Here is a 21,450-nt window from a genome sequence, read left to right on the forward strand (position 1 = left end):
TGTGGGGCTCATGCCGTATATAGGGAGGCTGTGTGGAGCTCATGCTGTATATAGGGAGGTTGTGTGGGGTCATGCTGTATATAGGGAGGCTGTGTGGGGAGCATGCAGTATATAGGGCGGCTGTGTGGGGCTCATGTAGTATATAGGGAGGCTGTGTGGGGATCATGCTGTATATAGTGAAGTGTATTATCCTCTTTTTATGTCCTTTTCATTCCCTTTAAAGATTGAATCTTTATGAAGATAATGAGCTGAGGTGCCAGGACCGACCGTTCCCCCTTTAATTCTTCACAAATAACAAAACAGGAATGAAATACAATGTCTGATATAATTCTTCTTTTTCTATCATTTTATAGTTTTTGAGCGAGAATCTAGTGAGGAGAATGAGGTAAATGCTTACTTACCCTAAATCTGCAATTCCCCTGATAGACTAGGGTCACTGTATAGCGGAGAGTCACCTTCCATGTCACCCATCATCTCCTGCAAGTGGCAGATTTATAGTATCCAAAATTTTTGGAAATTCATTCATAGGTCCCCTTCACAAGTCGGTATAATATCAATATCGGAAAAAACGATACCGGTGTCATCAGTGTTTTAGATCAGTGTGCCATCAATGTATCATCAGTGTACTATCAGTATGTCATCAGTGTATCATCAGTGTATCATCAGTGTGTCATCAGTGTATCATCAGTGTGTCATCAATGTGTCATCAGTGTGTCATCAGTGTGTCATCAGTGTGCCATCAGTGTGTCATCAGTGTATCACCAGTATGCCATCAGTGTGCCATGTTTTTTCCCAATGTGGCTTAAGAAAACATGTACAGTACACAGATGGAACATGGATGCCATCCGTGTGCTGCATGTGTTTTACACGGACCCCTAGACTTGAATTGGCCTCTGTCATCTGTGCTGCTGGTTAAACGCAGACATGTGAGCAGCCCTATAGGTTATAATGGGTACGTGTGGATATGTGTCTCCAGTACAGGTGAAAACGGCTGCAGACGCACTGGAAACACGTACATGTGAAGGGGCCTTACAGTACCCCAGTTTTCTGGCATACAAAAGTTGTAAATTTTAGTGACCATTGATGATCTCCTGTTATCAGCTGTGGAGCAGATGCAATCATTCCTAATTGTCTTCCTTACTCTTCAGTAGGATGAAGTTAGTAGAGGAGGAATACGAGGACTTCCTGTTTGATCAGTATGTATATCATATACCTGGGATTATTCATCCTCCTAGACTCTCCCTGTAATGATCCCCCACAGAGATGTTCGCTATGAGTCTTAACTGGTTTTATTAAGGCTCAATAATAGTATCATTTATCTTCCTACCATCATGGTGAATGTGTATGTGTAATATTATTAATTCTTTTTTTCTTGTGTTTTTCTTTAATAGATGGATATGGAGCGTAAAGAGATGGGAGGTACCATCCGAGTATGTATCTTATTACATCTTCCTTCCACATTCATATAGGAGTAGTATGTGTCCCAATAAGGGGAGGACTCCATGGTGGTGATATCATGGCATTACTGCTCCCACTCATGGGCAATTACAATGTTTATATCAGAAGGATGACATTCCTTCCAATAATAAAGAATTTAGACCCAAATTAATTCTGCCGGGGGTCTGTGCGGGCTGCCGGGGGTCTATGCGGGCCTGCCGGGGGTCTGTGTGGGCTGCCGGGGGTCTGTGTGGGCTGCCGGGGGACTGTGCGGGCCTGCCGGGGGTCAGTGCGGGCTGCCGGGGGTCTGTGCGGGCCTCTCGGGGGTCTGTGCGGGTGTGCAGCAATTGCCGTAAAGTGAGACTAGGGACTATTTTATACAGTGGCAGAGGAATACAGTGCGGAAGGAAACCTTCCTCTAGTCATTGTGTTCCTGGAGCCCCTAGAGAGCGGTCGCATCAGCTGATGCTGCTGCTCTTCACGGGAGATCGTCGTTGGACACTCGTGGATTTCTGCGGATCAGGGAGTATATTGTTTGTTTGTTATTTTAATAATTTTTATAGGTGACACTGGCTTTGGGGATCAAAGTGACAAGTGATGGTGAGTATGTACTCTATGTTTAATGTACTGTATGTCTGTATTGTATGTAATGTATGAATGTATTGTATGTAGTATGTATGTATGTTGTATGTATGAATATAGTATGTTGTATGCATGTATGTAGTATGTATGTAGTATATAGTATGCTGTATGTATGTAGTATGTATGTATGTAGTAGGTATGTATGTTGTATGTTGTATGCATGTAGTATGTACACTCACTGGCCACTTTATTAGGTACACCTGTCCAACTTCTTGTTAACACTTAATTTCTAATCAGCCAATCACATGGCGGCAACTCAGTGCATTTAGGCATGTAGACATGGTCAAGACAATCTCCTGCAGTTCAAACCGAGCATCAGTATGGGGAAGAAAGGTGATTTGAGTGCCTTTGAACGTGGCATGGTTGTTGGTGCCAGAAGGGCTGGTCTGAGTATTTCAGAAACTGCTGATCTACTGGGATTTTCACGCACAACCATCTCTAGGGTTTACAGAGAATGGTCCGAAAAAGAAAAAAAATCCAGTGAGCGGCAGTTCTGTGGGCGGAAATGCCTTGTTGATGCCAGAGGTCAGAGGAGAATGGGCAGACTGGTTCGAGCTGATAGAAAGGCAACAGTGACTCAAATCGCCACCCGTTACAACCAAGGTAGGCCTAAGAGCATCTCTGAACGCACAGTGCGTCGAACTTTGAGGCAGATGGGCTACAGCAGCAGAAGACCACACCGGGTACCACTCCTTTCAGCTAAGAACAGGAAACTGAGGCTACAATTTGTACAAGCTCATCGAAATTGGACAGTAGAAGATTGGAAAAATGTTGCTTGGTCTGATGAGTCTCGATTTCTGCTGCGACATTCGGATGGTAGGGTCAGAATTTGGCGTAAACAACATGAAAGCATGGATCCATCCTGCCTTGTATGGAGCATCTTTGGGATGTGCAGCCGACAAATCTGCGGCAACTGTGTGATGCCATCATGTCAATATGGACCAAAATCTCTGAGGAATGCTTCCAGCACCTTGTTGAATCTATGCCACGAAGAATTGAGGCAGTTCTGAAGGCAAAAGGGGGTCCAACCCGTTACTAGCATGGTGTACCTAATAAAGTGGCCGGTGAGTGTATGTATGCAGTATGTATGTTGTATTTATGTATGTAGTATGTATGTAGTATATAGTATGTTGTATGTATGTTGTATGTATGTGGTATGTTGTATGTATGTAGTATATATGAAGTATGTAGTATGTTGTATGTACGTAGTATGTTGTATGTTGTATGTATGTAGTATGTTGTATGTAGTATGCTGTATGTAGTATGTAAGTAGTATGCATGTTGTATGTATGTAGTATGTATGTAGTATGTTGTATGTAGTATGTATGTAGTATTTATGTAGTATGTTGTATGTATGTAGTATGTATGTTTGTGTTTTTTTTTTTACATTCAACACATTAGACGGATGATGGGACTACTACTGTCCCATCATTGGCTAATGTGTCAATCACTGTCATTGCAGCAGGCATAGTCTGATGGGACTTGTAGTCCCATCGGACGATGCCTGCACACCCGCACAGACCCCCGAGAGGCCCGCACAGACCCCCGGCAGCCCGCACAGACCCCCGGCAGGCCCGCACAGACCCCCGGCAGCCCGCACAGACCCTCGGCAGGCCCACACAGACCCCCGGAAGGCCCGCACAGACCCCCGGCAGCCCGCACAGAACCCCGGCAGGCCCACACAGAACCCCGGCAGGCCCGCACAGACCCCCGGCAGCCCGCACAGACCCCCAGCAGGCCCGCACAGACCCCGCCCGCACACACAGACACGTAGTCTCCGCCCACGTACTGCCCACACTCCATTATAGTGCATCATTGCACTATGGGAACTTCTGATATCGGTATTCGATATTCTAAAAATATCGGAACTCAGTATTGGAACTCCGATACAGCGAATATCGGTCGATACCCAATATTGCAATATCGGAATGCTCAACACTATTCATGAGCAAATTACAGTAATGCCGCAAATTTATCCGGACTCTTGACCAACCAAATGTTGTCTCTGAGCCCTAGACTAAAGGATAATCCTCCTGTGTAGTACAATCTATGTGATCGCAGAGCTAGAGAGATTTTGGAGGTTATGTCCATGCTGTTATCTGAGGGACAGGTTACATACGGTAGATGATGGCCCCCATTCATCACCACCTTTATGTTTAATTTATGTCTAGTTTTGTTTGTTTTATACTTTATTTGTTGTTTTCACCCCATTCATATCTCTATTTGCACGTTTTTTAAGTCTATTTGACATGTGCTCGCCTTTTTTTTCCTCTTCATGGCAGTAGTTTTGCAATTCCAGATGTTTTCACCTGATTCAACAATTGAAACTTTCTAAAAAGTCATAAAATTTGGCAAAATTTCACTCTAATCTCCCCCCTCATCCCTCTGGTGTATTTTTGAGCACGCCAAAATATGGGACCAAAAGTCACAAAAGCGGTTCAAGAGAAGAAAAAATACCTTTCTTTTTACTTTGCAACAAATTAATGAATCACATGCACCATTCTGATGAATTTTGTGCCAAAATTGGAAGTAATACCACAAGGCAAAAAGGAAAGTGACTTAAAAAAAAAGCTGCAGATGATGAGCCAATGTGTTATTGATTCTAACCAGAGCTGTATGTTCTATTATAGGAGACCGAGATATGGAAAAACATCCCACGTGCCTACCCTGGAGACCATCTTGTAAGTTGGTGTAATAAACAGGGTCATATTTGTAAAAGGTTCTTCCGTATATTCTATTGCCATAATCAATGTATCTATAAGGGGGGATGATGTAAGAAAAAGTTGGAAATTCATGAGGATTTCACATACCCTCATTGTCACTGTGCCACCATCAGATGACACAGGCACACTCATGTATAAAAACTCTTTAAAGACAAAGTATTAGTGTGGCCCATCACAGTCAATCAGAATCCAGATTCCATCATGTAAGTTTCCTTTAAAATGAGAGCAAAGATCTGATTGGTTGCTGTAACACGGACAATTTTTCTTAGAGCAATTTTCATAGATTATGCCTGGGAGTTTTATGAAACCATTTCTATCCTCCATACACAGTCCACCATAAATAGCCGCCTTCGTTCCGCTAATGGTTGGCAACTGGAGGATAACAGTGATGATGGATGGCAATTCAGAAGTTTTAAGAACCATTTCTCATATAAATGAGTGATAATAACGACAATGGTAGCTTATGAGAGTTAGTAAATACAGTAGAGTCTATGTTATATATCCAATAGTGAGAACATCGGTTTGTAAGTAGAGATATAGTGAGATTATAAAGTACTAGCCAACACTCAAAGAATATTCCTGAGTCTTCTGGAAAAAGTACCTCCAGGATATATCCATAGCAGTTGTATACAGTCAGATAACTTTTTCCGTAGGCTTTCTAAGCGTCAATTCTTCTGCTAATGGAACTTAGGAACTGGAGGATAACAGTCACAATGAATAGAAATTCAGAAGCTTTTAGAAAAATTTATTGTATAAAATGAGTGATTATAACGACAACGGTAGCTTTTGAGAGTTAGTAAATAAAGTCTATGTTATATATCCAATAGTGAGGAAGAGGAGGAGGAGGAGGAAGAGGAGGAGGAGGAAGAGGAAGAGGAGGAGGAGGAAGAGGAGGAGGAAGAAGAGGAGGAGGAGGAAAAAGAGGACCTCAAATTGTAAGTAGAGAGATAGTGAGATTATAATATACTCACCAACACTCCCAGAACATCCCCGAGTCTTCTGGAAAAAGTTACTCAAGGATATATCCATAGCAGTTGTATACAGTCAGATAACTTTATCCATAGGCTTCCTAAGCGTCAATTCTTCTGTTAATGGTTGGCAACGGGAAGATAACAGTGACAATGAATAGAAATTCAGAAGCTTTTAGAAACATTTCTTGTATAAAATGAGTAATTTTTCTTTTCAAAGAAACTTTATTGAATTTTGTTTTTAACCGGGAAGGGTAAACGAGGGAGGGAAGGAAGGGAGGGAAGGGATATGAGACTAGGGAAAGACCCCTATACAATAGGGGAGACAAGCAGACATTTAGTTCAGTAGAATTAAACATGGTAGCTGTATCATAAGAGAACCACTTCCAAGAGTAGGTTAGGTAAAATATGCATAGACAAGAATAGTATATGTAGCTCTCTAAACTATATAATAACAATTGAATGTATCAACTTTAAAGGTGCAGCAGGCTATGAAATTAACTAAAATAGTTTAGGCCAGCAGCTGAAATTATATATAATACTGCATATTAAAATAAGTAGCATCACTTAAAAAATCTTGCGAAAATTTGGTAACCAAAATTTGTGTAACTGATGGAAAAAAATGACAGCCTGTCAAGGTAGGACGATCGTTAATGGTCCACAGACTTATTGGGCAACAAGTTCGGCTCAATCACATGTTGTGACCTGGACTATACAAAGAGGAGAAGAGAAACATTCAAGAGTTTAGTTTGGGTTTGGATGTAGGGTCAGAAGGAGATCCGGGATGACCTATGCCCGCACGGTTTAGAAAGTCCACCGCCTCTGCTGGAGAAGTAAAAGTACACCATTTTGCCGCGAAGAGGAATCTTAGACTAGAGAACTGGTGCCAGTTATATTGTATTCCAGCCTGTTGCAGTCTATTAGTGGCGAACTGAAACAGTTTCCGTTTTTGCATAGTATCCTTGCACAGATCCCTGTACAAGGTCAAGTGTCCGTAAGGAGACGAGAGAAACCTTGATTCCCTTGCGGCGACGAGCAGTGAGTCTCTTAGCCAGTTAGGGTAGAGTGAGACGATGACATCCGCGGCAGTATTAGGCAGGAGAAAAAGAGGTTTCCGTATCCTAAATGCTTTCACAATTAGGTTTTTCCCTTTAGTTTCGGGGAGCATGTAAGATATCATAGAGGAGATATATTTCTCTAGCTGAGATTTCCCCACCGATTCCGGGATACCACGGACTTTCAAGTTATTTTTTCTTTTGTAATTTTCAAAATCTGTTAGTTTGGCCCTGAAGGAGTCTATATCGTTCTTTAGATTGACCAGGGGATCTGGACGCACAGGCTCGCCCTCTATATTATTACAAGACGCCAACCCTTGGTGTTTACTTGGAGAGTAGGGCTTATTCGGGATGTTAGGGGAATTGTCAGAGGTCATGTTAACGTTAGAGAATGGGGCACCGCTAATTTGCGAAAAAACTTCTTTAAATAGTTTTTTGAAAATTTTTTCAGATGACCTGGTTCCCTTTAGCTCCATAGATGATAGAAGAGCCTTACACAGGTTGACCATGAATTTCACTGAGGGATACTCGTCAGAGGCCATAATTTTATCAATCGGGGAGTAATTAGAGACCTCACTACACGGCTGCTCCTGCTCCATGTCGCTCAAATCTGAGGTTTTTGATATGTCATCTGAGCCACTTAAATCCTCAATATCACTGGACTCCTCTGAGTACTCCTCTAGTTCTGTTAACCCCTCATTGTCACAGACGTCCATAAGACCTTTATAATCGTGGTCAGAGGAAGCTGAGGAATCCGTGTAATTGTCTGAGTATGCACCTTTCTCTTCCAATGATGTCATAGAAAGGTCAGGGGTCAAATAAGGGTTATCAAAATTAGGCTGTTCTTTGCGTTTCTCTTCAAGCCTAGTGGCGATAGATTTAATAAGTGACTTGGGCAACAAAGCGGCATGTTCTGCTATTTTTCTAAATGAAGTGGATTTATTTTCATACAAGCTAGGTTTGCTTAATGATGGTAGGCAGTCATTGGTGGTGTTCATTTGGTTGCCTAAAACCATTTGTATTGCCTCCTCTTTATCATTACTCAGTAGTGGGGGTGAAAGAGAACCATATCTGTGGCTGAGCCCCTGCTGGAAATACGGTTCTGCCCCATCCCCCATGAGCCTGCCCCCTTTTGGATTACATTGGCTGTTGCCGCTTTTATTAACGTTCTTTTTGTTAGGGAGCAACCTCCCCCCTTGCTCTGGGGGGGCGATCGGCTCCCAAAGCACTCTCCTTCAGGATCTAATGCAGCGGGCGAGTCCCGCCGCTGCTCTGCGATCTCTCTGCCCCCTGCCGCGGCTCCCGGCGTCTGGTGTCTCCTGCTCCACTTACTTCCGGGTACGAACTCCTTTGCGTCGTACCTCAGTGTGCCGCGCTGCATCAATGGGATCCCTCCGCGGCTGGACTGTCGCGCTGCCTGTGTCTCCGCTCTCGGCTCCCACGGCGGCGCGGTGGCTTGCGCTGCTGAAATGGACCTTCGGCTCCCTCTCCAGTCCTCACCGCCCGGCATCGCTGACTTGACAGGCGTCGGGATTCTCGTTGCCGGCACCTCCGCACTGTTCAGAGTATCCCTCCGCCGCGTCGCTGCATCGTGGATCTTTGCGGTCCCTCTGCCTCCCACCGTTGTACCTGCAGTCTGAGTCAAGGTTGGTGCAGGGGTAGGGGTCCTCCGCGCAGCTGTCTTGGTGGTTTTCTGTGCACTTTGAGGCTGCAGGACCTCTGGTTTTCGTTCATCAGTTCCACTGCTCTGGCTCACGGAACTACTTCCTTCCCCGCCAGAGGGAAGCCTGCTGCCGCCATTGTTTTTCTCCCGGGTACCTTTCTGCCCAAATGAGGTAGATTTCTTAGGTGTGCCTGCGATTTTCCTCTCCCCTCTTGATCCTGGCATGTTCTCATATATTAAGGAGTTGAATAGTCCAAGATAAAGTAAGCTAATTCTGTAGCAAGTAAGGGATTAACAGGAGCCCCACAAAAACGTGACCACTCCTGTCCCTTGGCAAACCACGCCCCCTAAAAATGAGTAATTTTAACAACAATGATAGCTTATGAGAGTTGCTAAATATAGTCTATGTTATATATCCAATAGTGAGGAAGAGGTGGAAGAGGAGGAAGAAGAGGAGGAGGAAAAAGAGGACCTCAAATTGTAAGTAGAGCGATAGTGAGATTATAATATACTCACCAACATTCCCAGAAGATCCCTGAGTCTCCTGGAAAAAGTTGCTCAAAGATAAATCTATAACAGTTATAAACAGACAAATTTATTTGTAGGCTTTATGTAGCCTCCTCTTCAATGTCGCCCTCATTTTGACTCTACACCATACCAAGCCCCTCCCATGCTACCCCTTCTCCTTCCTGAGCCTCCCCTCTCCATTCTCCTTTTCAAGTCTCCACATGCTATAGTTTTTCCATGCTGAGTTTCTCATTTTCCATAATGAGCCCTTCCACTCTACCACTTTTCCATACTGAGACACCCCAGATTGTCCATATTGAGCCTCCCCTGTTCTCCATACTGAGACTCCACCAAATCACCATATCGAGACTCCTAAACTACATGCCAAGACACTTCTTGTCATCATCAAGACCGGGTTTTGAGTCCTGTTTTACCTTTTCCAGGTCTGATCATGTCATGGGATAACTTTTCTCAGCCTCAGTCTGGTTTCAGGTTTTGCTATTTATCTCTGTTGCATCCTGCAGGCGGTGTCTGTTATAGTTCTGCCTACGATGTGTGTATCTGACTCTGGTATTTCCTGATTTGTCCTGCTGCTCTAGCTGCCTGAACCCGTGTCTCTGTTTTCCCCTGTTCACGTCTTGACTCATTGTTTCCCTTGAGTGTGCAGACCCCCCTGGTTTTGACTTGGCTTGTATTCACCCCTGTTTTTGTCTTCTGTCTTTGGCTTATCCGCTCCTGACTGTTACTGACCTTTTGGCTTGTCTCTGACTCTGAGTTTTGCATGTAGGATAGCTGCGGAGACACCATCACGTGTTTCTCAACGCAAGCAGTGAATAGCCAGACCTTTCCCCTGGAAGGAACAACCACGGGAAGGGCAGCATCCAATAAAGGAAAACATCCAATACAGGAAAACCACCTATGCCAAGCATGGTATCCATCCACAGACAGCTGTTTCGGGGTGTTTGCCCCTCATCAGTGTGGAGTAGGAATCTGGCTATTAGGAGCAGTGCCTAGTAAAAGGCTGTGAAGGAACAGATGATTGGCCTCGGGGAGACCAAAACATCCAACACCGCGGAGACATCATCACGTGTTTCTCAACGCAGTGATCCAGAACACTGCCCCCATCCCTTATGGGAAATATGCAAATGCATGTAGGATAGCTGCGGAGACACCATCACGTGTTTCTCAACGTAAGCAGTGAATAGCCAGACCTTTCCCCGGGAAGGAACAACCACGGGAAGGGCAGCATCCAATAAAGGAAAACATCCAATACAGGAAAACCACCTATGCCAAGCATGGTATCCATCCACAGACAGCTGTTTCGGGGTGTTTGCCCCTCATCAGTGTGGAGTAGGAATCTGGCTATTAGGAGCAGTGCCTAGTAAAAGGCTGTGAAGGAACAGATGATTGGCCTCGGGGAGACCAAAACATCCAACACCGCGGAGACACCATCACGTGTTTCTCAACGCAGTGATCCAGAACACTGCCCCCATCCCTTATGGGAAATATGCAAATGCATGTAGGATAGCTGCGGAGACACCATCACGTGTTTCTCAACGCAAGCAGTGAATAGCCAGACCTTTCCCTGGGAAGGAACAACCACGGGAAGGGCAGCATCCAATAAAAGAAAACATCCAATACAGGAAAACCACCTATGCCAAGCATGGTATCCATCCACAGACAGCTGTTTCGGGGTGTTTGCCCCTCATCAGTGTGGAGTAGGAATCTGGCTATTAGGAGCAGTGCCTAGCAAAAGGCTGTGAAGGAACAGATGATTGGCCTCGGGGAGACCAAAACATCCAACACCGCGGAGACACCATCACGTGTTTCTCAACGCAGTGATCCAGAACACTGCCCCCATCCCTTATGGGAAATATGCAAATGCATGTAGGATAGCTGCGGAGACACCATCACGTGTTTCTCAACGTAAGCAGTGAATAGCCAGACCTTTCCCCGGGAAGGAACAACCACGGGAAGGGCAGCATCCAATAAAGGAAAACATCCAATACAGGAAAACCACCTATGCCAAGCATGGTATCCATCCACAGACAGCTGTTTCGGGGTGTTTGCCCCTCATCAGTGTGGAGTAGGAATCTGGCTATTAGGAGCAGTGCCTAGTAAAAGGCTGTGAAGGAACAGATGATTGGCCTCGGGGAGACCAAAACATCCAACACCGCGGAGACACCATCACGTGTTTCTCAACGCAGTGATCCAGAACACTGCCCCCATCCCTTATGGGAAATATGCAAATGCATGTAGGATAGCTGCGGAGACACCATCACGTGTTTCTCAACGTAAGCAGTGAATAGCCAGACCTTTCCCCGGGAAGGAACAACCACGGGAAGGGCAGCATCCAATAAAGGAAAACATCCAATACAGGAAAACCACCTATGCCAAGCATGGTGTATCCATCCACAGACAGCTGTTTCGGGGTGTTTGCCCCTCATCAGTGATCACTGCGTTGAGAAACACGTGATGGTGTCTCCGCGGTGTTGGATGTTTTGGTCTCCCCGAGGCCAATCATCTGTTCCTTCACAGCCTTTTGCTAGGCACTGCTCCTAATAGCCATATTCCTACTCCACACTGATGAGGGGCAAACACCCCGAAACAGCTGTCTGTGGATGGATACCATGCTTGGCATAGGTGGTTTTCCTGTATTGGATGTTTTCCTTTATTGGATGCTGCCCTTCCCGTGGTTGTTCCTTCCCGGGGAAAGGTCTGGCTATTCACTGCTTGCGTTGAGAAACACGTGATGGTGTCTCTGCAGCTATCCTACATGCATTTGCATATTTCCCATAAGGGATGGGGGCAGTGTTCTGGATCACTGCGTTGAGAAACACGTGATGGTGTCTCCGCGGTGTTGGATGTTTTGGTCTCCCCGAGGCCAATCATCTGACTCTGAGTTTTGACTTTTCCTTTGGTACTATAGAACCGGCATGTTTGACTATTCTGCTGCCACTGTGGTGGTCTCACTGCTGCACTGCAGGTCAGCTCTGTTTAGGTGCAGACTTGCTTCCTCTCTACTGCCATCTAGTTAAGCCTGCACCTACCTGCATTGCAGCAGAATCACACTTTTATTCTGTATACCAAGTTCCCCATTTTTCATACTGAGCACCCCCACACTTACCCTTCTACATTTCATGCCCCCCACACTGCACCTTTTCCATATCGATCCCCCTCCCCCTCAATTCTCCACACTGAGATCACCCCTTCTCCATATCAAACCCCCTATGCTACTTATTCTCCATACTGAGGCCCCCATGCTAACCCTTCTCCACACCAAGACCCCCTCTATTACATAAAGTAAAATCCCCCCATTCTCCATAATGAACCCCCTCATGCTACCACTTTTCCATATCTAGATGCCTCAGATTCTCCATATCAAGACCCTCTTATTAAGCAACCAAGCACCCCCACTCTCTATACTGAGCCCTTTCGGCTGCCCCCTGTATCTTCAGTACTGCAGTGACGTCTGCAATGTGATGAGATGACCTCTTCATGCTGCCGTCATGTCAGTAGTGTGAGCTTGCCGCTGCATGTTGGGTTATATAATTGATGGCAGTGGTGGCACCTGCGCGACCTCCTAGGCTGCAATCTTTGACTCATTGTTTCTAATGAAAACTTCATTTTTCTCTATAGATATGAAATAAAGACAGCATGGGCTGAGGCAGAGCCAATCCCGTAAGTAATAAGAGCAATCATGGCCTCATTTACTCTAATCTAACCTAGAACTTTTGAACGATGTCGTCATATTAAGACATAAGCGCAGGACATTACACAGGATAACATCACTGTATAAATCCTCATACACTGATCAGAATGATAATGTGAACTGTCTGTGTATTAATTTGTTTGTTTGGATTTTTTAAGACAAAAACGGATATGGTGGATGCCAAAGTTCATGCGAGGAAAGAACATCAACCTTGTAAAGAACATGTAAGTATTTTAACCCTTCCCACAAATAGATGTGCCCTTATGTGCTAATTGCTGTTTTCTAGATGCAATATTATACAATGATTCCTCCTGATAGTTACACAGGAAGAACATCGGTCTCCTTTCAAGCGCATGTGATATTTATACAATGAGCTAATAATTAGCAATGACATCTATCTATATCATGTGGTGAAGTATATGAGACAGGTCACATATATGTTTACTGTCTGTGTCCCTAGGGGGCTAGGATTTGTTCCAGATTATTATTTTACATGTTACTTGTAATCATTTCTTCAGCAGCAGAAAGTGATAAAAAAAGAAAAGATGAGCCCCCCCGCCAAAGAAAGGAAAAGCTTTTCACATTATAGATAGACAAATAAATAGATAGGTAGAATAGATATTTGTCCAGTAGATGTATAATTTCACAAGCCCCTATATATAATAAACTTGCACACTTTAGTGCCTTTATATGGCACTAAAGAGTGTTAAGCTTTGTTTAACCTAATAAATAAAAAAATTACGTTGGGTTTTCCCTATTTTCATAACCAGTAGTGAGGAGCGAATATACTCAGTACTCGAGCATGGTCGGGTGACCTCCTAGTATTTTTAGTGCTTGGAGATTTTGTTTTAATTGCTGCAGCTGAATGATTTACATCTGTTAGCCAGCATAAGTACATGTGGGGGTTGCTGGGGAATCTCCACATGCACTTATGCTGGCTAACAGATGGAAATCACTCAGCTGCGGCAATGAAAACGAAGTCTCCGAGCACTAAAAAATACTCGGAGGTCACCCGAGCGTGCTCGGGAAATCTCAAGTACCGAGTATATTCGCTCCTCACTACTGGTTATGAAAATAGGGAAAACCCGACGTCATTTTTTTATTTATTAGGTTATACAAAGCTTAACACTCTTTAGTGCCATATAACCATATGACCTATTCGCGCTGCAGTGATGTCAATAGTGTGAGCACGCCGCTTATTGGTTTAGGAACTCCACTGAACCAAGAAATGCCAGCATGCTCAGAAGTTCATTTGTATTCAAGTCTTAAAGACGTCAATACAAATGAATGCGGCGCTCCCCCTCCCTCCTTCAGAAAGATGCCAGTTTTCTTAAATAGTCTAGAAGAAAGAGGGCCGGGGCTTGGAACTACACATCCGTCTCCTATTCAAATCAATAGGAGGCAAATGTGCCGTACCCTGCTGCAGCCACTACAAGTGGCCAGCTCTGGATGTACGGTAAGTACTTCCGACCGGCAGCCGCCACTGCCGATAACAGCTGATCGGCTGTAAGGATAGGCCATCAATGTAAAAGTAGTGGACCACCTTGTTAGTCACCTAATGCTCACAATCACTGACTTAGGTTTTGCACTTGTGCAGTCTCTTAGCCGCGCTGCCAGAGAAGAAGGTGGCTGTAGTGCTCTGTCTTATGTCGTGACTGCGGATACGGACCGGCGTGATACATTGCACTGATCTATATCACATTTCACAATACAAGGCGCAGTGTTCTTGGACTTAGAAGAGCCAACTGCTGGAGCGGTGCAGATCTGGGTACTGGCCTGAAAAATTCAGAATTCATTGGAAAAATCTCACCTGTTCATGAATGGTGAATTTATGTTCATTAGGGTGGGTTCTCACCATTTATTGGATGTATTTCTTTCCTTATTTTTCCCAAATCACAGCCAGAACTATTGCACAGAAATTCACCATAATTGCAATGTGTGTACACACTCTAACCCTCTCTTCTAATGGGTTATGTTATTTAGTGAGGAAGAGAGGGAAGAAGAAACCACCATGGTTGAGATCTTCCAAACTGACGACTGTGAGGAGAACATCAGGCCGTAAGTAAAGAGATAATGAGATATACACATATTATGGATTGTATAGGATTGTATATGTGTAACTGTGACTGATAAGATATCTGACTTGTTACAACTGGGTACAGACTGAGGAAAGCTCAGGCTCAGTTATACAGTAGATTTCACATGGCAGACATGGAGGCCTCCAAAAGGTTTCCGTCAGTCATAATAGCCGATCGGCACCCCACAATTGCATCTCACGGAAGAAGGGGTGTCAATGGCTGTCAGAAGTGAACGCACTCTACACCTCACTCACTTATAAAAGGATTTATTACAGCAATGCATATTTATTAGAGTTAATGCATATAATCTGTTACTGTATGTGTAACAAGGTGCAGACTGGGGAGGATATAAAACATGGCTGTGCATATTGTAAGGGATCAGCTCTTAGTTTGACGCTGGTGCACACACAGGGTTCAAAACAAACGTGCAGTTTATTAAATGTCTATAAACCATCCAGCTTAATAAACAAAAATCAGCCTCTTCTGAGTACAAAAGGTATAAGAGCACCAAAACGGAACATAAACAATCGATACGTGGCACAGGCTCATGGTAGACGGCTGCGCTGACTTTGGTCTTGGTAGAACACAGTGGACCTACACCAGCAGATGACATGGCTCCCGAAGCCATCATTGATTGTGGATACTTCATTGATTGTGGATACTTCACACTAGACCTTGGAAATCAAGGTCCCAGAGTCTGGAGGAAGAGTGGAGAGGCACACAATCCAAGCTGCTTGAGGTCTAGTGTGAAATTTCCACAATCAGTGATGGTTTGGGGAGCCATTTCATCTGCTGGTGTAGGTCCACTGTGTTTTATCAAGACCAAAGTCAGGGCAGCCGTCTACCAGGAAATTTTAGAGCACTTTAGAGGCTTCCCTCTGCCGACAAGCTTTTTGGAGATGGAAATTTCATTCTCCAGCAGGACGTCGCATCTTGGCAACATGGCTGTATATACTGTACATAATGATAACTGATTTTAGAAGAGTCCAAAAACAATAGACATGCTAGGATAAAATCCCTCCAGTTGTTCTGAAGTTTTCACATGCGGATGTAAAGGTTCTTACATAATAGAAGTGAAGTTTATGGAGTCCATTGTTGGTCATCTGTTTTTTATCTACCAACCCTATAACTGTTCCCCTGATTGCTACAACTTCAGTCATGGCATTTATTTAGGAGACACACTGTACAGATGATATGTTCTGATACTTTCTAACTACCGTATATACTCGAGTATAAGCCGACCCGAGTTTAAGCCGACCCCCCTAATTTTGCCACAAAAACCTGGGAAAACTTATTGACTCGAGTATAAGCCTAGGGTGGAAAATGCAGCAGCTACCGGTGAATTTCAAAAATAAAAATAGATGCTCCATACCGTTCATTATGACCCCATAGCTGTGCCATATAGTGCTCTGCACCATTCATTATTGCCCCATAGCTGTACCATAGAAAGCTGTGCCATATAGTGCTCTGCACCGTTTATTATTGCCCGATAGCTGTGCCATATAGTGCTCTGCACCGTTCATTATTGCCCCATAGATGTACCATAGAAAGCTGTGCCATTGCTGCTGCTGCTGCAATAAAAATAATAAATGACATACTCACCTCTCTTGCTTGCAGCTCCTCAGCGTCCCGTCCCGGCGTCTCTCCGCACTGACTGATCAGGCAGAGGGCGGCGCGCACACTATAAGCGTCATCGCGCCCTCTGACCTGCACAATCAGAGCGGAGAGAGAGACGCTGGGAAGACAGAGAGGCGCCCGGCGTGTGGAACGCGGACAGGTAAATATGACATACTTACCTGCTCCCGGCGTCCCGCTCCTTCCCCCGGACAGCTGGTCTTCGGTGCTGCAGCCTCTTCCTCTGTCAGCGGTCACCAGCACCGCTGATTAGAGAAATGAATATGGGGCTCCACCCCTATGGGAGTGGAGTCCATATTCATTTCTCTAATGAGCGGTCCCACGTGACCGCTGAACAGGGGAAGAGCTGCGGCACCCGGAGACCATGGGACGGGCAGGGGGAGCGCCAGAAGCGCCGGAAGCAGGTAAGTATGCCTCAGCGCCCTCTCCCCCTCACCCGCCGACCGTGACTCGAGTATAAGCCGAGAGGGGCACTTTCAGCCCAAAAATTTGGGCTGAAAATCTCGGCTTATACTCGAGTATATACGGTATCTCTATTTCAAATGAAAACTTTATTTTATTACAGACATGAAATAAAAACAGCGTGGGCCAACACAGCGCCAATCCCGTAAGTAATAAGAGCAATCGTGGCCGCGTTTACTCCAATGACGTCATATTGTGACATTACACAGGACAATACCACTGTATAAATCCTCATAGACTGATCAGTATGATAATGTTAACTGTCTGTGTCTCAATTTGTTTTTTTGAATTTTTAAGACACAAACGGAAATTGTGGATGCCAAAGTGCAGGAACAGCAGCCATGTAAAGAACATGTAAGTATTTTAACCCTTCCTACAAATGGACATGCCCTTATGTGCTAATTGCTGTTTTCTAGATGCAATATTATACAATGATTCCTCCTGGTAGTTACACAGGAAGAACATCAGTCCTCTTTCAAATGCATGTGATATTTATACAATAAGCTAATAATTAGGAATGACATCTATCTATATCATGTGGTGAAGTATATGAGACAGGTCACATATATGTTTACTGTCTGTGTCCCTAGGGGGCTAGGATTTGTTCCTGATTATTATTTAAAATGGTACTTATTGGTGATAATTTCTTCTTTTTCTCCAGCAGCAGAATTGATAAAAAAGAAAACTTGAGCAGTCCACCAAAATACGTCCCCTCCCCACTCTGCATACAGAGACCCCCTTCATTCTCCATATCGAGCTACCACACACTACCCCTTCTCCATTTCGAACTCCCTCATGCTACCTCTTCCCCATATCGAGACCCCCCCATGCTAAGCCTTCTTCATGCTGAGCCCACCTCCATTTTGAGACCGACCTCCCCACATGCCACCCTTTTTCGATACTAAGACGTCCACAATTCTCCATAGTGAGACCCCATTCTCTATACCAAGCTCCCCCATTCTCTATACCAAGCTCCCCCATTCTCCATACCAAGCTCCCCCATTCTCCATACCAAGCTCCCCCATTCTCCATACCAAGCTCCCCCATTCTCCATACCAAGCTCCCCCATTCTCCATACATTCTTTTTGAAATCCGATTTGTGTGATGAATCAGTTCCTAATAGTCTGAAGCTGGTGACATGAGAGAACATAGAAACATAAATTAAATGTATGGGATTAAATAATTTAAAATTGGCATGTACATATGTATTCACCCCTTTTGCGATGAAGCCCCTAAATATTTTGGGTGCAAGCAATTCCCTTTATAAGTTACTTAGTGAAAGGAAGTCCACCTGTGTGCAATCTAAGTGTCGCATGGTCTGTCAGTATGTACACACCTTTTCTGAAAGGCCACAGGGGCTGCAACAACATTAGAGGAGTTATCCCACGAACAAAGTTCATTTTAATCAATAGATCTTGGAATAATAATAATTTCCACAATTGGATGTGTTTAAAAATATTGTTCCTGTGCTGAGATAATCTTATAAATGTGCCCCTGCTGTGTACTGTGTAATGGCTGTGTCTGACTGTGCAGGAACATGGTCTGATCATACCACAGCTCCTGGGCAGGGGAGGACGCAAAGGAGAGTACACAGACAGGACATTACTGGATCGCAAATGATTGTTTCTTTAAAGTAAAACATTGTGTATAAAGTCATAAAATGTTTTACCTCACAAAAATAATCAGCTGTGATCCCATGCTATGTTATCTGTATATTCTTTTCCTTCCTCCCTGCTCAGGAGCTCTGGTATGATCAGACCATGTTCCTGCATGGTCAGACACAGCAATGACACAGTACACAGCAGGGGCACATGTATAAGATTATCTCAGCACAGGGATATTATTTTTAATCATATCCAATTGTGTAACTTATTTTAATTTCAAGATCTATTCATGAAAATGAACTTTGTTGGAGAATCTCTATAAGCAAGAGGCACCACTAACCAGGCAACACCATGAACACCAAGGAGCTCTCCAAACAAGTCAAGGACAAAGTTGTTGAGAAGTACAAGTCCGGGTTGGGTTGTAAAAAAGAAAATCCCAATCTCTGATGATTCCCTGTAGCACCATCAAATCCTTCATCCTCATATGGAAAGATCATGGTACCATAACAAACCTGCCAAGAGAGGGCCGCCTACCAAAGCTCTCAGCCCGGGCAAGAAGGGCATTAATCAAAGAGGCAGCACACAGACAAAAAGGCAACCATGAAGGAGCTTCAGAGTTCCCATGCAAAGACTGGAGTGTCTGTCCATATGACCACAGTAAGCTGTACACCCCATAAAGGTAGGCTTTATGGAGTGGACAGAAAAAAGCGTTTCATTGCACACAAAAAATTTCTTGTTTTGAGTTTCCCGAAAAGATGTAGGAGACACCTCAAATGTACGGAGGAAGATGCTGTGATCAGAGGAGACCACAATTTAACATTTGGCTACCAAGGTAAATGCTATGTCTGGCGTCAAACCAATACAGCTCATCACCCAAAGAACACCTTCCTGCTGTGAAACGTGGTAGCAGCATCATGTTGTGGGGATGTCTTTCGGCAGCAAGGACAGTGAAAATGGCCCGAATCGAGGGGAAGATGAATGGTGCGAAATACAGGGATATTCTTGAGCAAAACCTGTCTCAGTGTGTCAATGAATAGAGCCTGGGACAGAGGTTTGCTTGCAACAGGACAATGACCCAAAGCATACTGCTAAAGCAACGCTCAAGTGGTTTAAGGGGAAACGTAAATGTTTTGGAGCGGTCTAGTCAAAGCCCAGACCTTAATCCAATTGAGAATCTGTGGTCAGAATTGAAGATTGCTGTTCACCAGAGGAAACCATCTAACATGAAGGAACTGGAGCAGTTTTGCCTTGAGGAATAGGCAAAAGTCTCATGTGGAAAGTTTATGGAGACTTATCCAAAGTGACTTCCAGTTGTAATTGCCACAAAAGGAGACTCTACAAAGTACAGACTTTAGGGGGGTAAGTAGTTTATGCACACTGACGTTTACAGTTATTTTGTCCCATTTGTTGTTTGCTTAATAATAAAAAGAAGACCAAGGCATGTTCTTTACATGAACTGATGCAAACCCTCACAAAAAAACACTGAAATTCCAGGTTGTGAGGTAGCAAACCACAAAAATTTCAAGGGGGTGAATACATTCACATTTTACATGGTATTTATTTGTGATCATTTCTTCTATTTCTTCAGCAGAGAAAGTGATGAAAAAGGAAAAGAGAGCCGTCCAACAAAGTAAGGAAGAATTTCTCCCATTGTTGTATGTGACATATTGTTACATTAAGGCTCATAATATTAGGGGTAGATACACTTTGTGTCTTCTCTCTATGTCTTTACACTACATTGAATATTTTCATTGGAAGAAACCAAAATATTTAAGTGTCTCTATATGTCCTATAGTGAGAGAAAAGCATTTCCCTTTTCAGTTCCCGTTTTCCAAACTCACTAACCTTCCTGTCCTTTTTTCTCCATTCTAAACACTAGGCTGCTCAAAACCTTTTTCTGCTGCTTCAGCTGCACCAGGGCAGAATAAAGAAAAACCGTAAGTATATATATATTTTTTTAATTGAAAAAAATTAAGATTTACAATCTCTAATCAGTATCATTTTAAGTGTTAATTTATTTTCATATAAACAGTCGGGTGGTGACAAATAAGTTTAATTCTTTTGAAAAAACACAGAACTATACGCTGATGAAGGCAGGTAAGTTAAGGCCCCGTCTCACACAGCGACGCTGCAGCGATACAGACAACGATGCTGATCGCTGCAGCGTCGCTGTGTGGTCGCTGTGTGGTCGCTGGGGAGCTGTCACACAGACAGCTCTCTCCAGCGACCAACGATCAGGGGAACGACTTCGGCATCGTTGAAACTGTCTTCAACGATGCCGAAGTCCCCCTGCAGCACCCGGGTAACCAGGGTAAACATCGGGTTACTAAGCGCAGGGCCGCGCTTAGTAACCCGATGTTTACCCTGGTTACCAGCGTAAATGTAAAAAAAAAAAAAACAGTACATACTCACCATCTGTTGCCCGTCAGGTCCCTTGGCGTCTGCTTCCTGCTCTGACTGAGCCGCCGTACAGTGAGAGCAGAGCGCAGCGGTGACGTCACTGCTGTGCTCTCACTTTACGGCGGCTCAGTCAGAGCAGGAAGCAGACGCCAAGGGACCTGACGGACAGCAGATGGTGAGTATGTACTGCTTGTTTTTTTTTACATTTACGCTGGTAACCAGGGTAAACATCGGGTTACTAAGCGCGGCCCTGCGCTTAGTAACCTGATGTTTACCCTGGTTACCAGTGAAAACATCGCTGGATCGGTGTCACACACACCGATTCAGCGATGTCAGCGGGACCTGAACGACCAAAAAAAGGTCCAGGCCATTCTGGCACGACCAGCGATCTCGCAGCAGGGGCCTGATCGCTGGTACGTGTCACAGATAGCGAGATCGCTACTGAGGTCGCTGTTGCGTCACAAAACTTGTGACTCAGCAGCGATCTCGCTAGCGATCTCGCTATGTGAGACGGGGCCTTTAGTGTATAGGAGGAGAGGTTGGAGTACACAATTATTTTAAATT

At 44.4% G+C, this 21,450-nt stretch overlaps 1 protein-coding gene and 1 long non-coding RNA gene across 2 annotated transcripts; both read left to right on the forward strand.

The window, feature by feature from the left end:
• The first annotated feature begins 352 nt into the window (after nt 1-352).
• LOC143783444 (uncharacterized) lies at nt 353-4,760 on the forward strand. Its single transcript, XR_013217173.1, has 4 exons — nt 353-385; nt 1,149-1,196; nt 1,392-1,430; nt 4,710-4,760. It is a non-coding gene; the product is annotated as an uncharacterized LOC143783444 (long non-coding RNA).
• Nucleotides 4,761-8,917: 4,157 nt separating this feature from the next.
• LOC143781791 (uncharacterized) lies at nt 8,918-20,423 on the forward strand. Its single transcript, XM_077268625.1, has 8 exons — nt 8,918-8,968; nt 12,635-12,676; nt 12,866-12,931; nt 14,691-14,765; nt 16,986-17,027; nt 17,180-17,236; nt 20,075-20,116; nt 20,366-20,423. The coding sequence occupies exons 3-8, from the start codon at nt 12,885-12,887 to the stop codon at nt 20,412-20,414; spliced, it is 312 nt and encodes a 103-aa protein (XP_077124740.1). The 5' UTR covers nt 8,918-8,968; nt 12,635-12,676; nt 12,866-12,884; the 3' UTR covers nt 20,415-20,423.
• The last annotated feature ends 1,027 nt before the right edge of the window (nt 20,424-21,450 follow it).

The sequence above is a fragment of the Ranitomeya variabilis genome, chromosome 6 (assembly GCF_051348905.1).
Source record: "Ranitomeya variabilis isolate aRanVar5 chromosome 6, aRanVar5.hap1, whole genome shotgun sequence".
NCBI lineage: Eukaryota > Metazoa > Chordata > Amphibia > Anura > Dendrobatidae > Ranitomeya > Ranitomeya variabilis.

Bases quoted from the DNA above. Each gene is read 5' to 3' on its own strand.
- LOC143781791 (XM_077268625.1), top strand. From the start codon at position 12,885: ATGCCAAAGTTCATGCGAGGAAAGAACATCAACCTTGTAAAGAACAT. The intron at 17,028-17,179 runs GTAAGTAATAAG...TGAATTTTTAAG, and splicing joins GCCAACACAGCGCCAATCCC to ACACAAACGGAAATTGTGGA. The intron at 20,117-20,365 runs GTAAGGAAGAAT...TCTAAACACTAG, and splicing joins AAAGAGAGCCGTCCAACAAA to GCTGCTCAAAACCTTTTTCT.